General features: G+C 37.2%; 1 protein-coding gene across 2 annotated transcripts; it reads left to right on the top strand.

Annotated features, from left to right (window-relative positions):
• The first annotated feature begins 975 nt into the window (after positions 1-975).
• cdk1 (cyclin-dependent kinase 1) lies at positions 976-8,639 on the top strand. Of its 2 annotated transcripts, none has more exons than XM_017475279.3 (8): positions 976-1,111; positions 2,201-2,245; positions 2,949-3,105; positions 3,791-3,914; positions 6,867-7,037; positions 7,139-7,302; positions 7,913-8,054; positions 8,140-8,639. In XM_017475279.3, exons 2-8 carry the CDS (start codon positions 2,209-2,211, stop codon positions 8,251-8,253), a joined length of 909 nt encoding a protein of 302 aa, XP_017330768.2. In that variant the 5' UTR covers positions 976-1,111; positions 2,201-2,208; the 3' UTR covers positions 8,254-8,639.
• Positions 8,640-13,055: the final 4,416 nt, after the last annotated feature.

Genomic DNA, 13,055 nt, shown 5'->3' with positions numbered 1-13,055 from the left:
ATGAAGTTGGCTTCCCAATGTCCCTTTTTCCTTTTCATTTTCATCTGACAGGCTTTCATATTTTAAGTCAAAACAGTGGGACGGTTGCTAGAACATTGGCAAGCAGAGTGATCAGTGAAATGTCCCAGTGCAGTTATAGCCTACTAAAAATAAGCACACTTGGAACTTTTGTATAAAAGAGAAATTAATATAAAGTAACTCACATTTCAGACAAAATATGGTCAAATATTTTGATAGTCCATCCATCCATCCATCCATCCATCCAACCACTTTCTATACCACTTATCCTACAGTGTCACGGGGAACCTGGAGCCTATCCCAGGGAGCATGTGGCACAAGGCCGGGTACACCCTGGACACGGTGCCAATCCATCACAGGGCAGAATCACATACACATTCACAGACTGACTGACAGCCCGTAAGTAAGTGTAGTAACCGTTTCAGTGTAACAAATTATTTCTAGAATTTTGCATAGAGAAAACGGACAAGAGGAGTGATACAAACAATGAAATGTACCGGTGGTGTTTTACTAAATATCATCACTCTTGGAAAGCTGCTTGTCCAATCAGATTAGTAGACTGGAACTAACTGTTGCATAAGGTGCTTTCTGAAACTTTTCAAATGTTTGACCAACTTTTTTAATGCAATCCCCAGCTTCATTAATCTACTTTGTATTTGTCTTCTGAGGTTTTCAGTTACATCATAAGTATAAATCAGCCCTAAGACAACAAAAACATGCACGGCATCGCATGAGTCTATAATATAAATATGTACTGTGGATCTATGGAGCTTATTTCACAATTAAATGGGGCCCCCGGTGCAAAATGCTTGAGAATACCTGTATTAAAGAAACACCCAGGCAGACGCATAGTGCGGGATAATCGCGGAATGGGCAACACGCATCCACATTCCTGATACAAACCGCGTTTAAAAGATGTCTCCCGCTGCAGCTCGGTCTGCTTCTCATTGGCGCTTTTGAAAATCTCCGCGCGATGTGATTGGCTCGTTTTGAATTCGGTCACCGCGGCCAGTTTGAACCAGGGAAATCCTTTAGTAACTGCAGTGCACATTTATTTCACGTCTTCGCAGTCTCAAAAATAGTCCAACCTTTGGTAAGTTTACTTTATTTATTTACTTTACATTTTATTATTACAAATGTATAGTAGTATTGATAATTATTAAGTCCGTCGTTCTGTGGAAAGTGTTAACAGTTAGTTAAGTTAGCTAATGTAGCTTGCACAGTTCACCAAGTTAGCTAGCTAATGAACTTGCCTAAACGTGACTTTAGCTGGGAACAACAATGCTAATGTTCTTTTTGTATCAAATAACTAGCACGGATGAATTATATAACCACCTTGACTGAATAATAGGCAGAAAACTACCTTACTAAATGTACCTTAGCCTAAATGTTCAGTCAAGGTAAAGCACCAGCTAGCATTTGAATCATCATCATCATCATCATCATCATCATCATAATAATAATAATAATAATAATAATAATAATAATAATAAACAGATCCAGATTCTTTAGATGGTACGAAATGATTATCATATATAATACTTATCTTGGATTACCCAGTGTAGGAATCGAAGTTAAAAAGGGATCAAACATTAAACCTGTAATAAAGAGAAGAATGAAATCTTCCAGTATGTTAATAAACAAAAATTGTGAACATTCAGGTCTACAATATTGAACGATGATAGCCAGATTTATAGAATATATTTTTTATTACGTAATATTGTTGACATTCAATATCTACACAGTTTACACATCACTATTCCATGATGCAGCTGGTTTAAGAGGTTAAAAAAAAAAGTTTTTAAAAAGAAAGAAAGCATTCATTGAAGTCTAGCACAAATATATATATATATATATATATATATATATATATATATATATATATATATATATATATATATATATTAGTGTGTGTGTGTGTATATATATGTGTTTGTTTGTTGTTTTTGGGGGTGATTTAATGTCTTTTTATATTTTCCTTAAAAACAGCCTTATTGACTGTCCTTTACTGTCCATTTGGTTAAAAGTATGTGAAATGCCATCCCAGGCGTATCGTGGTTGACTTTAAATTATAACAAATAGATAAATCCGCGAATGTTAAAAAAATGTTCTGGATTAATGCGTATACATGTATAAAGACTGTGTGTTGCAATCATGATTAATTTTTCTGTCCATACAGAAGATTTGATAATGGAAGATTACCTGAAGATAGAGAAAATTGGGGAAGGTGAGTGAATGTTTTTGTTTGTTTTTCCACGGCTGTCATTTATTTTTCCTGTATAGTGCACATTTCTGTTACTGGTAAAGTTAAAGTTTCACAGCTTTCAAATTTTCACCTAATATTTCACAGGGATGGGTGTGTTCATATGTCTCCAAATACCTATCAATTGTTGGGGTGGGGAGTGGAGCTCTTAAAAACAACAGCCAGTGCTTAATTTTCTGCATGATACCATTGACCGAGGCATGAATGCTAAAGCTTTGAAAACAGAACTCGAGGAGCAGAGTGTACAGATGAGGATGTGCGAGAGCTGGACAGACTAAAGGACTAAAGCGCCACTGCATTGCTCTCTTTAGGTATTATCAGCAGGTAGTTAACATAGGAAACTTTTAGCCAAAGTGAAAATCGAGCAACATGTCGAAGAAAGGATTTTTAAACTTCAGTCAACCCAGAATTTGATGACAAAATAACTCTTGAATACCACTGAAGATCCCATGTCAATTATGAAGATTGATATGCAAGTCGTTCAGGGTGGACTTCTACTTTCAAAAGGTTGAAAAGCACTCCTGGTGATTGGCTAGAAAATGGCACAAACAGAACTGTACCATTCATCTGACAAAATTAAATTTGATTGATTCCATTTATTTGCCATTTAATTAATGAGTAAAAATCACATTAAAAGTGACCTGTGTTGTGTATTGTCCTGTCTTAGGTACATACGGTGTGGTATACAAAGGCCGGCACAAGTCCACAGGTCAGGTGGTTGCTCTGAAGAAGATTCGTCTGGAGAGTGAGGAGGAGGGTGTGCCTAGCACTGCTGTAAGAGAGATCTCGCTGCTCAAAGAGTTACAGCACCCAAATGTTGTACGGTGTGTACTTGATATTTTTTTAAAATAACTACTACCTTTAAATTAAAGTGATGTCCCGTGCTCCCGAATAGTGCAACTGAAAAGCGTTTGTCCAATTCCGGTGATGCTGTAGCCATCTTTGGCTGGGAGTATAGACAGCAAATTTAGGGGTCTGACTGGGAGGCATAGCATATGCTCTGTCCCCTGTCAGTCCAGCAACATTAGCCAATCATGGGCATCTGTGAGCTTATTTATGCTGAAGACAGTGCAGATGCAGATAGTGCTCTCCTCCAAGTGTGTTACGCTGCTCTGTGACATTGCTTGAGCAGCAGTTCGAAAAGATGCAGTGGGTGGCTTTATGAGTCTCTGAGGAAACACGTGCTAGCCCACGCTATCCATGTTTGCTAGTTATTGCGTGATGGGGAGAGCGGATTGGTGTGTTGCAATTGGCGAATGACCAAATTGTTGAGTATTTAAGCTGTCAAAATGACACCTCTCTATATAGCTTTTATAAAAATAATAATGTTGAGTCTTTTTCTATAGTTATACCAAACTCCTCCAAGGTATAGTAGTACATAAATGTATGTCTGTGTCCATGTCTATGCCTGAAAAAGCATTTTTCTAACCCTGTGTTTACACAAGCAAGCAACAAGACACTCATGTAACTTGCAGTTTGTCTCTGATCTCACCCTCTTTCTCTCTTTAGACTGCTGGATGTGTTGATGCAGGAGTCCAAACTGTATTTGGTGTTTGAGTTTCTGTCAATGGACCTGAAGAAATACTTGGACTCCATTCCCTCAGGCCAGTACATGGATCCCATGCTTGTCAAGGTGTGTTTGTCTGTGTAATTGAAATAGCATTATAATAGAAAAAGTGAGAACCTCTTAAAATAAGTGCGTAGAAAATTTGTCCATGGTCATTAAAGGAAAGTGTGTGAAGCTGTGAAGTGAGCACAGATATGAGAGAGCTCAAATTTGCGCCCACATGAAAGTAAAATCGTTCCACCTGGTAGCTTCCCATGGGACCCAGCATAACTCTGGTCTAAACTAGATGCCCTGTGAACCTTTTTGGAAAAGTAAATGTTAGAACATATTACCTATTCATTCCCGATAATGTATTCGTATTTGGTTACAGTTGTTGTGTGTGTGTGTGTGTGTGTGTGTGTGTGTGTGTGTGTGCATGAATTATGCTTTTTTTAAAAAAATTGTTTAATTATAAATTTATTTTACATTTAAACTTTATTCAAACATGCAGGTACTACTGAAGCTTTGGGATATTTTTAAATCACTAATGTCAAATGTCTGACTAAATGTTGGTACACTTTTTTCCACTGGTGCATTTAAATCTTGCTTGATACACATGCAGGTATTAAATAAATCAACATGTTAAACTAATTTATTTCCATTGTTTGAGAACTTTCCTGGGTACACAGAGTTATAAAAACTGACTTTTACTCATTGTGCTGATGCAATTATAATTTAGTTGCAGCCTACTGTCTCTCATTTTGCACTTCATTGATGTCAGTGAGGCTTCATTATGGACTTTATTTATGACAACAACCACACCAAATGAACCAAACTGATTGGCCTCTTCTAATTTGCATGAAGTTGAGAATCTCAACTTATTTTATTTGTATAAAAAAAAAAAAAAAGTAAAGAAAATCTCTATACAGGATTTTCGCCTGTCTCCACAGAAAACGAGTAGGAGACAGGAATGAAAAACACTTTACCACAGCAACTTGAATGTACTGGTAGATGTCTATAGCGCTATTCGGACGGACCAGTTTTCCAAGGGGACGTTAGACAAATTCATGGTTCACAGATGTACTTCACAAATTGATTACTCACCTTCATTTCTGCACTCAATTATATAATGTTTTAATTATATAAGTAATCACACATTTAGATCAGTGGTAGGGCTGCACGATTATGGCCAAAATGATAATCATGATTATTTTGATCAATATTAGATCACGATAATTTATCACGATTATTCGTTGATTTTACGAACAACCTATTTTTATGCACTTTCGCATTTAAGTAAACAGACCTTTGCTTTCACCTCCATGTTGTGCTACAGTCCTGCTAATGTACAAATCTTTGCATCAAATTAGTCTAATCCTTAAAGTGCATCATCTCGTAGAAGCAAAATATAAATAAAATTGTACCCAAAATATAGGATAAGTATAAAATTAAAAATGCCATCAACCAAATGAAAATATGCATCAAATATAACAATATGCAACCAAATGAAAATAATTCAGGTGTTTGCAGAGAAGGCAATAACAGTGTTTACAGTAGGAGAGACGCAGCCAAATCTTCCAGTAGAGTGACGCAGGGACGACGTCATTTTGTACCGGAACCCGGAAGTTAGCATCACAATGGTTCCATCGACAAAAACCCAATAGGCTTTTGAATTATTGCCAAAAATAAGCTCTGTGATCAACAAAAGTTTTCAACACTAACACGTTTTGTCCATCAAAATCATTTTCACAAATGAACACAACTTTTCTGAAGTTTGAAGCCTAAATACAGTTGCCAGAAATAAAAAGCTAACCGTATGCTATAAACGAACTACACCACGGTCGCTCGACTTCAACGTGACCATCACCGAGCTTTCAACAACTTTTCCAAACTTGATTTAAAACATTTTTCCATAATATGGATTTATTCTTTCATTGTTTGACGCGAAGTATTGCATGAGTTTTCTGTGTACCAAGCATTTGTTCATAGTTTCACGTCTCATAGTTTTGATCCTGTTCTCGACCTTGTTGTTCGATTCTTGTTTAGCCTTGTTTATACCCGTGTGCCGATTGTCTGACCTTTTGCTTGTTTTTGACCTTCCTATTGTCTCAAGTTTTGGATTTGTATGCACCTCTTCAGTAAAGCTCTTATCTGCACTTGCATCCTCATTACATGACAGTTAGCCAGCGCCTTTTTCAATACACGTGAAATCTTTTTTAAAAATCATGAATGGGGTTTTACTGGCATATTTTATGTCGTAGAATAAAAAGTGAAAATATTTTGAGCTTGTGTTCACCACAGACCTTATTTCAGGCTTTTAACCAAAATCCCATTTAAAAAAAAAAAAAAAACCATTGACTTTGCGATGGAACCGGAAGGGCTAAAAGGCTAACTCGGTTCCAGGTTTTGGCGTACAAAATGATGTCATCCCTGCGCCACTCTATGGTTACTGGCTGTAAGTTTAGGAAGCACTTGATTTGATCTGCAGTGGCGTTTTCTATGAGCGGAGGATGAACTTTAAATGTCAATATTGCAGTCGATCATGTTCGTGTAATCGTGGGCAGTCAAAATCGTAATCGAGATCAATATTCGATTAATTGTGCAGCCCTAATCATTGGGTTTGTTATAAGCAATCAGTTCTATAAAATCATATGAAGTTTATTAGTAAGGTTTTTTAAATAAGTAATTTTAATACATTTTTAAAAATTCAATAAATTAAGAAATTTTACTTTTTAAATTTAAAAGTACTTGTGCACTCATCCAGAGCATGTGATCTTCTGCAACGCCCAGATGTACAAAACAGACACTCCCACCTCTGTAATAAACATGGAGATGTTAGTCCCGTCCGAATCGGTACATGGAATCGCAGATGTCGGGTGATGAGAATTGTAACTCAAACTACGTTTAGAAAAATACACCTGTCCGAATAGTGCTTATGGGTATTGTTTTACATTTGTTGGGAAAGTATCTGTGTTTTTTTGTCTACAGTTACATGTGAGTAATGCAGCAGTGTCAGTGTATGCTCTCTCTGTTCTGCAGAGTTACCTGTATCAGATCCTGGAGGGGATTCTGTTCTGTCACTGTCGTCGAGTTTTGCATCGTGACCTGAAGCCACAGAACCTGCTAATTGATAACAAAGGGGTAATAAAACTGGCTGATTTTGGCTTGGCCCGTGCTTTTGGGGTGCCCGTTCGAGTCTACACACATGAGGTATACAACCATCCAAATCCTCCAGTGACTCTGTGTAGCTCCATTAGCTTGTTGTTTAAATCAAAGTTAAGTCATAAGTAATTGGGTGCTTTTGTCTGTAGGTCGTGACTCTGTGGTACAGGGCCCCAGAGGTGTTACTGGGAGCTTCTCGTTATTCCACTCCAGTAGATGTTTGGAGTATTGGCACTATCTTCGCCGAGCTCGCTACCAAGAAGCCACTGTTCCATGGAGACTCAGAGATTGACCAGCTGTTCCGGATTTTCAGGTACACATACCAGTGCATCATACACTGAGGAGTATCTGTATTAAGTGAAATAATCCAACTGATTGAATGGTGGACTCTCCATTGTTGGTGATGGCTGGATCATCATACACAGAAAATGAGAGTGCACTAAGCCTTGGAGCATGGTCTGACCTTTTAATGCAGCAGTTTGAAGGCTTCTTTACAATTGGAAGTTACTAACTAGCAATCAATCTCCATTCGTAGGAGAAGAGGATGTTTTCTATCCCATTTGGCATTTTTCTCTCATTAGTTTTTTTTGCTGTTACGCACTGCTGCCTCTCTCTCTGCTTCCTCACTATGTTTATTATGAATTAATAAACAAAATGTATTTGAAATGGGATGTCCTCAAGATACTTGGTTGCAGTGCCAAAGTATCATCTATGTGAAGGGACCACAAAGAGAAAAGCTGCTTTCCAGTAAATGAAGAATCATTTACCACATCACTGACCAAAGTAGAAGAATAAAGAGCAAACCTAAATCTAGCTGTAGGGCAGTGTAATCTTTTTTGCGTTTGTGTTTAACAGGCTGTGTTTTGCCTTCCAATAATGATATTAATTATATAACATTGCTAGTTTGGTGTGTGTGCTTTCAGAATTCTAGGTACCCCAAATAATGAGGTGTGGCCAGACGTAGAGTCGCTACCTGACTACAAGAACACTTTCCCCAAGTGGAAGTCTGGCAATCTGGGAAGCATGGTTAAGAATCTGGACAAGAATGGCATCGACCTGCTTGGGGTGAGCTGAGATTCCCATTTACATGACTAAGGCAAAATAAACTATCAGAGTGATACACTTTTCTGTTTATCTTTCTGTCATTTAGAAAATGCTCACCTATGACCCTCTGAAGAGGATTTCTGCACGCCAGGCTATGACTCACCCCTATTTTGATGATTTGGATAAGACTACTCTACCTGCAAGCAACCTTAAGAGCTAAACAGTAACCAACTCTTATGTTACACCTGACTAAACCTCAAACCAAACAAGTGACATCAGGCCCAAAATGGGTTATATGCTGTGGTGTCTAAATTAAAATGGACTAGAATTCTCAGTCTCACTCGTTTGGAGGAATTCAAAATTCCAAACTTGGTTCCCAGTGCAACAAATCTATATTTGACCTGAAAGCTCTTTCCTGCACTGATGCAGACTTTTCAATCTGATGATAATGCAATACTCCTTTTCCTAATGTATGTTTACATTTGTTTGTGTTTTTGTATGTGTTTTTCCTATACTTAGTCTCTGATTAAATGGTCTTTATGTTGGATTTGAATAGACGTGCTGATTTAATGCATCCTCAATAAAGTGCACTTTGTGGGGGCTGAACTATATTTTCTTTTCTGCCCTCTCTCTAAGCCTGTGGTGATCTGTCGAGATCAATGTTAGTGAGTTACAAACATCAGTTATCAAAAAAAAAGTGTACAAATAATAACAGCAAATCATTTCGTATTAAAATGATAAATCCAAAGTGCAGCCATATGTCCTACTGCAAAATTCAATAAAAATTTCAGATAAAGTTAGCTGGAAAAGTAAATAGACTAGAAATTTTTTAGCTCAGTGTCTCAAATCTCTTGCTTTCTGTTGCAGCCATGAGTGTATTTGGGCATTCAAAGAAACTAGTGATTAAACAAGGAATGTATACAAAGTCTTTGTTATAAAGTCTGTCCACTTGGTGGCCATCTTGATATTGCTCCTGTGCGGTTATTTTCAGTCACAGAAAACCAGGCTCCTCTCTTCTAGATGGACTTGAAATCACTAAATGTAATGCAAATAAACAGGGGTCCTTGACTCAAGTAAGAATATAAAACACATTTAAAGGTAGCTCTGACTACTGTACATGCTCCTTTCCCTATAAAAAGCAAAGTTTTGATACCAACTGTGATTGTTTCTATGGTAACTGATTGTCTTCCCAAAGAGTAGGCCAAGAGCAAAATATAATGGCTTCTTCATCCTATGTAGTGCACTATATGGGCAAGAAGTATTTATTTTATTTATTTATTTATTTTTAATCTAAATTTTAGCTAATCAGGTTATTACAGTTCACAAATATTCATCTCTGTCTGGGTCTAAGTTGAAGTAAAAGACATATTAGTAATGTTTTAGACAGAATGCTGCTTTAAATAGACTATATTACTGAATATGAAGATTATGTGTAGCTACTCTGTTTTTACAGATATATCCATGTCTAGTCTAATCTAATCCACAATAAAATGTTGATTTTATTGTGTTTTCTTGGTAAATTTGACTGTTGCTTGTGGCATGAGGGAGGGGGGGGGACGCTGCTCGGGAGATTATTAAAGTATGAAAAAACGCATAAGACATGGATTTAATTGCTAATTTAAGTACTTCATGAAGAGGTAGGTCTTTAGTCTTCGTTTGAAGGCTCAGTTGTTCGGATATCCAGGGGAAATTCATTCCACCTCCTTGGCACTAGCACAGAGAAGAACCTTGATGGGTACCTTACTTTTACCCTAAGAGATGGTGGGTCCAACTGAGCAATGCACGAGGGTCAGAGTGAGAGTGGTGTGAGATGGTGAGATCTGATAGTTGTCCAGGGAGATCACAAGATCTCATCCTGACATGGAGATGCATCATTACCCTTGCTGTCATTAATGCAGTTGTTACATGACCATATGTTTTGGATTCATTAATGATGGTAGAGACGAAGGGGAGGAAGTCTTGTGAGATGGTCTGGAGCATTGTGGAAGAGATGGGATGCAACAGGCAGGTGTTGGGATTGCAGTATGAATTGCAGAATCTCTTGTTGATTGAGAAGAAAAAATTGTCCAGGAATGAGAAGGGGAATCCTGATCTTTTTTTTTTTTTTTTTTTTTTTTTTTTTTTTTTTTTTTTTTTTTTTTTTTGTAGAAGTCAGGGTAGGAGTTAATGTCTGGTAGATATTTTCAAATTTCCAATCAAAAAAATTGGCAATGTCGTCAGCAGTCAGGGATGATGGTGAAGGAGTAGCTAGCAGGTTAAAAGAGTTAAGAAAAGATGCTGTAGAGCTTGCAAGGATCTTGTGTAGAAGCTTGCAGCTTTCAGTCTTGCTTACAGTCTAGGCGAGAAGGAAATTAGTCCCAGCTTCTTCTTACCATTCTTTGTATTTTCAGAGTTGGTGGTGCTATGGTACTTCCACAACAAATTTCACATGTCTTTCAAAATAAATCTCAATTCATGAACAACTAGCTTAGCTAAAGAAATGCACAAGAACATACATAATTATCAAGTGAAGCTAGGTTTGTTGGATGCAAATAAACCAGTAGGAATGCAGTTACTGCACTTCCAATGAAATTTGTTCATATAGTATTAATTGATTTGTGTCTATTACTGCTCTTATTGAATATAGTATTTCACCTATTTTACTTTGACCAGTAAATGGGGAGCAATTGTTCTGATTAGTAGTTTTATTTTTAGTAGCAGATAGATAGCTCTGTGGTGACTTTTATTGCAAGCATGGAAAATCAATCTTCCAAACAGATGTTTTAGCTCAGGTGTTCCAAAATTTGGGGTCATGACCAGGAATATGGGGTTGCTTGATTTACAAATGGGGTCATGAGAGAGAGCCTCAATCTCCACTTTAGTTTTATTAATTTGTTTTACATTTAGTTTATAGTAGAAATATCGCTCTATGAAAAAAAGGAATTTGTGTGCTAATCTTTGGAAATGTCACTGGTAGTCACATTTAAACAATCCACATTTAAATAAAAAGTATATGTGCAATTTTAGTCTTTTTCTATTTTAGTCTATCCTGACATGCCATGTGCTAGCATAGGAATGTCCTACTGCTAGCACGAACTGGTTTTCCTATTAAAACATAGAAATTAATCTTTTACACATCACTGGTCACGGCAATCTACCTGACTACAAATTAATGCTTTCACCTTATTTGGGTAGTCTATAAATCTACTAATCATCAGAAACTATAAACTGGACTACCAAATGAGGTGAAAGCATTAATTGGTAGTCAGTTGATTAGCTACAAACAAGCATAATCTGGACCATCATAAAAGAGTAAAAGAAAAATAAGGACAAAGGTCTGAGACAATAATCTGTAGATTGTGTATACTGTAGACTATTTACTAAATTGCTGATGTGTTCAGAATTAGTTGAAAAAATAGTTGATGCTGATAACCTCACTGGTTGTTGACAATCTATAGATTTATGACAGCCTGTATATTCTTTAGATTACTCTGACTTTCTCAAAATATCAGACTTTTGCATCCTTTCAAAGTTCATTCATATAAAGTCCTTTTTTTGAGGTCCATCTACTCAAGGTAGCAATCATTATTCATCACAAACTGAGAAATCTGCTCCCTGTTATGTAGTGTAACGTGACACTTCTTGTTTTCTCTCTGTATAAGGAGGATAACGTGGGGAGACTCTGTCAGAATCTAGCCAGTGTGCACGGTGTTAGTTTGCCCAAACCTGCTTTAACATTAGTGCTTATGTCACCAAGTTCCCCTACAGGAAGTATAGAGGCTTGTGTAACTTTTGGTAAGAAGCTGAATCTTTCAACACAAAGGTAAAGCTGAAGGTATATAATTGTTTATTTTTAATTTGGAATATTGTGCATGTCAATTCCCATACATACAGGTGAATCTCAAAAATTTGAATGTCATGGAAAAGTTCATTTTTTCTTTTAATTCAAAAAGTGGAACTTTGATATATTCTAGATTCATTAGACATCAAGTGAAATATTTTGTGGCTTTTTTGTTTTAATCTTGAGGATTACAGCTTACAGCTCATGGAAATAAAAAAAAAAAACTTATCAGGCTACGACAGATTGATGCGCCTGAGGTTCATTTTCTCACACAACACAACAGCCTGCATGTTTCCAATAAAGGTCAAAATCAGATTGCAAGATTTTGTTAGAAGTTAGGTGGGAATTTGCATTTACCTAGTACAGGTTGCCTTGCTATGAGTATAGCACACGCAATCAACATTTCTCACTGTACCACGCTTTTCAGGGGTGAGGTTGGTCTCAACGTCCTTGGATCAAACCTGTGAAATGAGGCTGGTTTTCACTACAGCAGGCAAAAGGTGTGCCTCTTCATCCAGCATATGGTTTTCTGTCACAAAAAAAAAAAAAAAAAAAAACTGATCAGGCTATAGGAGGTTGATGTGCCTGAGGTTCATTTTCTCACACAACACAACGGCCTGCATGTTTCCAATAAAGGTCCAAATCAGATTGCAAGATTTTGTTAGAAGTTAGGTGGGAATTTGCATTTACCTAGTGCAGGTTGCCTTGCTATGAGTATAGCACACGCAATCAACATTTCTCACTGTACCACGCTTTTCAGGGGTGAGGTTGGTCTCAACGTCCCTGGATCAAACCTGTGCAAAGTGAAATGAGGCTAGTTTTCACTACAGCAGGCATATGGTTTTCAGTCAAAAAAAAAAACTTATCAGGCTACGGGAGGTTGATGTGCCTGAGGTTCATTTTCTCACACAACACAACGGCCTGCATGTTTCCAATAAAGGTCCAAATCAGATTGCAAGATTTTGTTAGAAGTTAGGTGGGAATTTGCATTTACCTAGTACAGGTTGTCTTGCTATGAGTATAGCACACGCAATCTACATTTCTCACTGTACCACGCTTTTCAGGGGTGAGGTTGGTCTCAACGTCCCTGGATCAAACCTGTGCAAAGTGAAATGAGGCTGGTTTTCACTACAGCAGGCAAAAGGTGTGCCTCTTCATCCAGCATATGGTTTTCTGTCAAAAAAAACAAAAAAACTGATCAG

This window comes from Ictalurus punctatus, chromosome 9, assembly GCF_001660625.3.
Source record: "Ictalurus punctatus breed USDA103 chromosome 9, Coco_2.0, whole genome shotgun sequence".
Taxonomy (NCBI): Eukaryota; Metazoa; Chordata; class Actinopteri; order Siluriformes; family Ictaluridae; genus Ictalurus; species Ictalurus punctatus.
This window is presented reverse-complemented; position numbering and strand designations above follow the sequence as displayed.

Excerpts from the sequence above, each read along its gene's own strand:
- cdk1 (XM_017475279.3), top strand. The coding sequence starts at position 2,209 with ATGGAAGATTACCTGAAGATAGAGAAAATTGGGGAAG. Across the intron at positions 2,246-2,948 it reads GATAGAGAAAATTGGGGAAG|GTACATACGGTGTGGTATAC; the intron begins GTGAGTGAATGT and ends GTCCTGTCTTAG. Across the intron at positions 3,915-6,866 it reads TGGATCCCATGCTTGTCAAG|AGTTACCTGTATCAGATCCT; the intron begins GTGTGTTTGTCT and ends TCTGTTCTGCAG.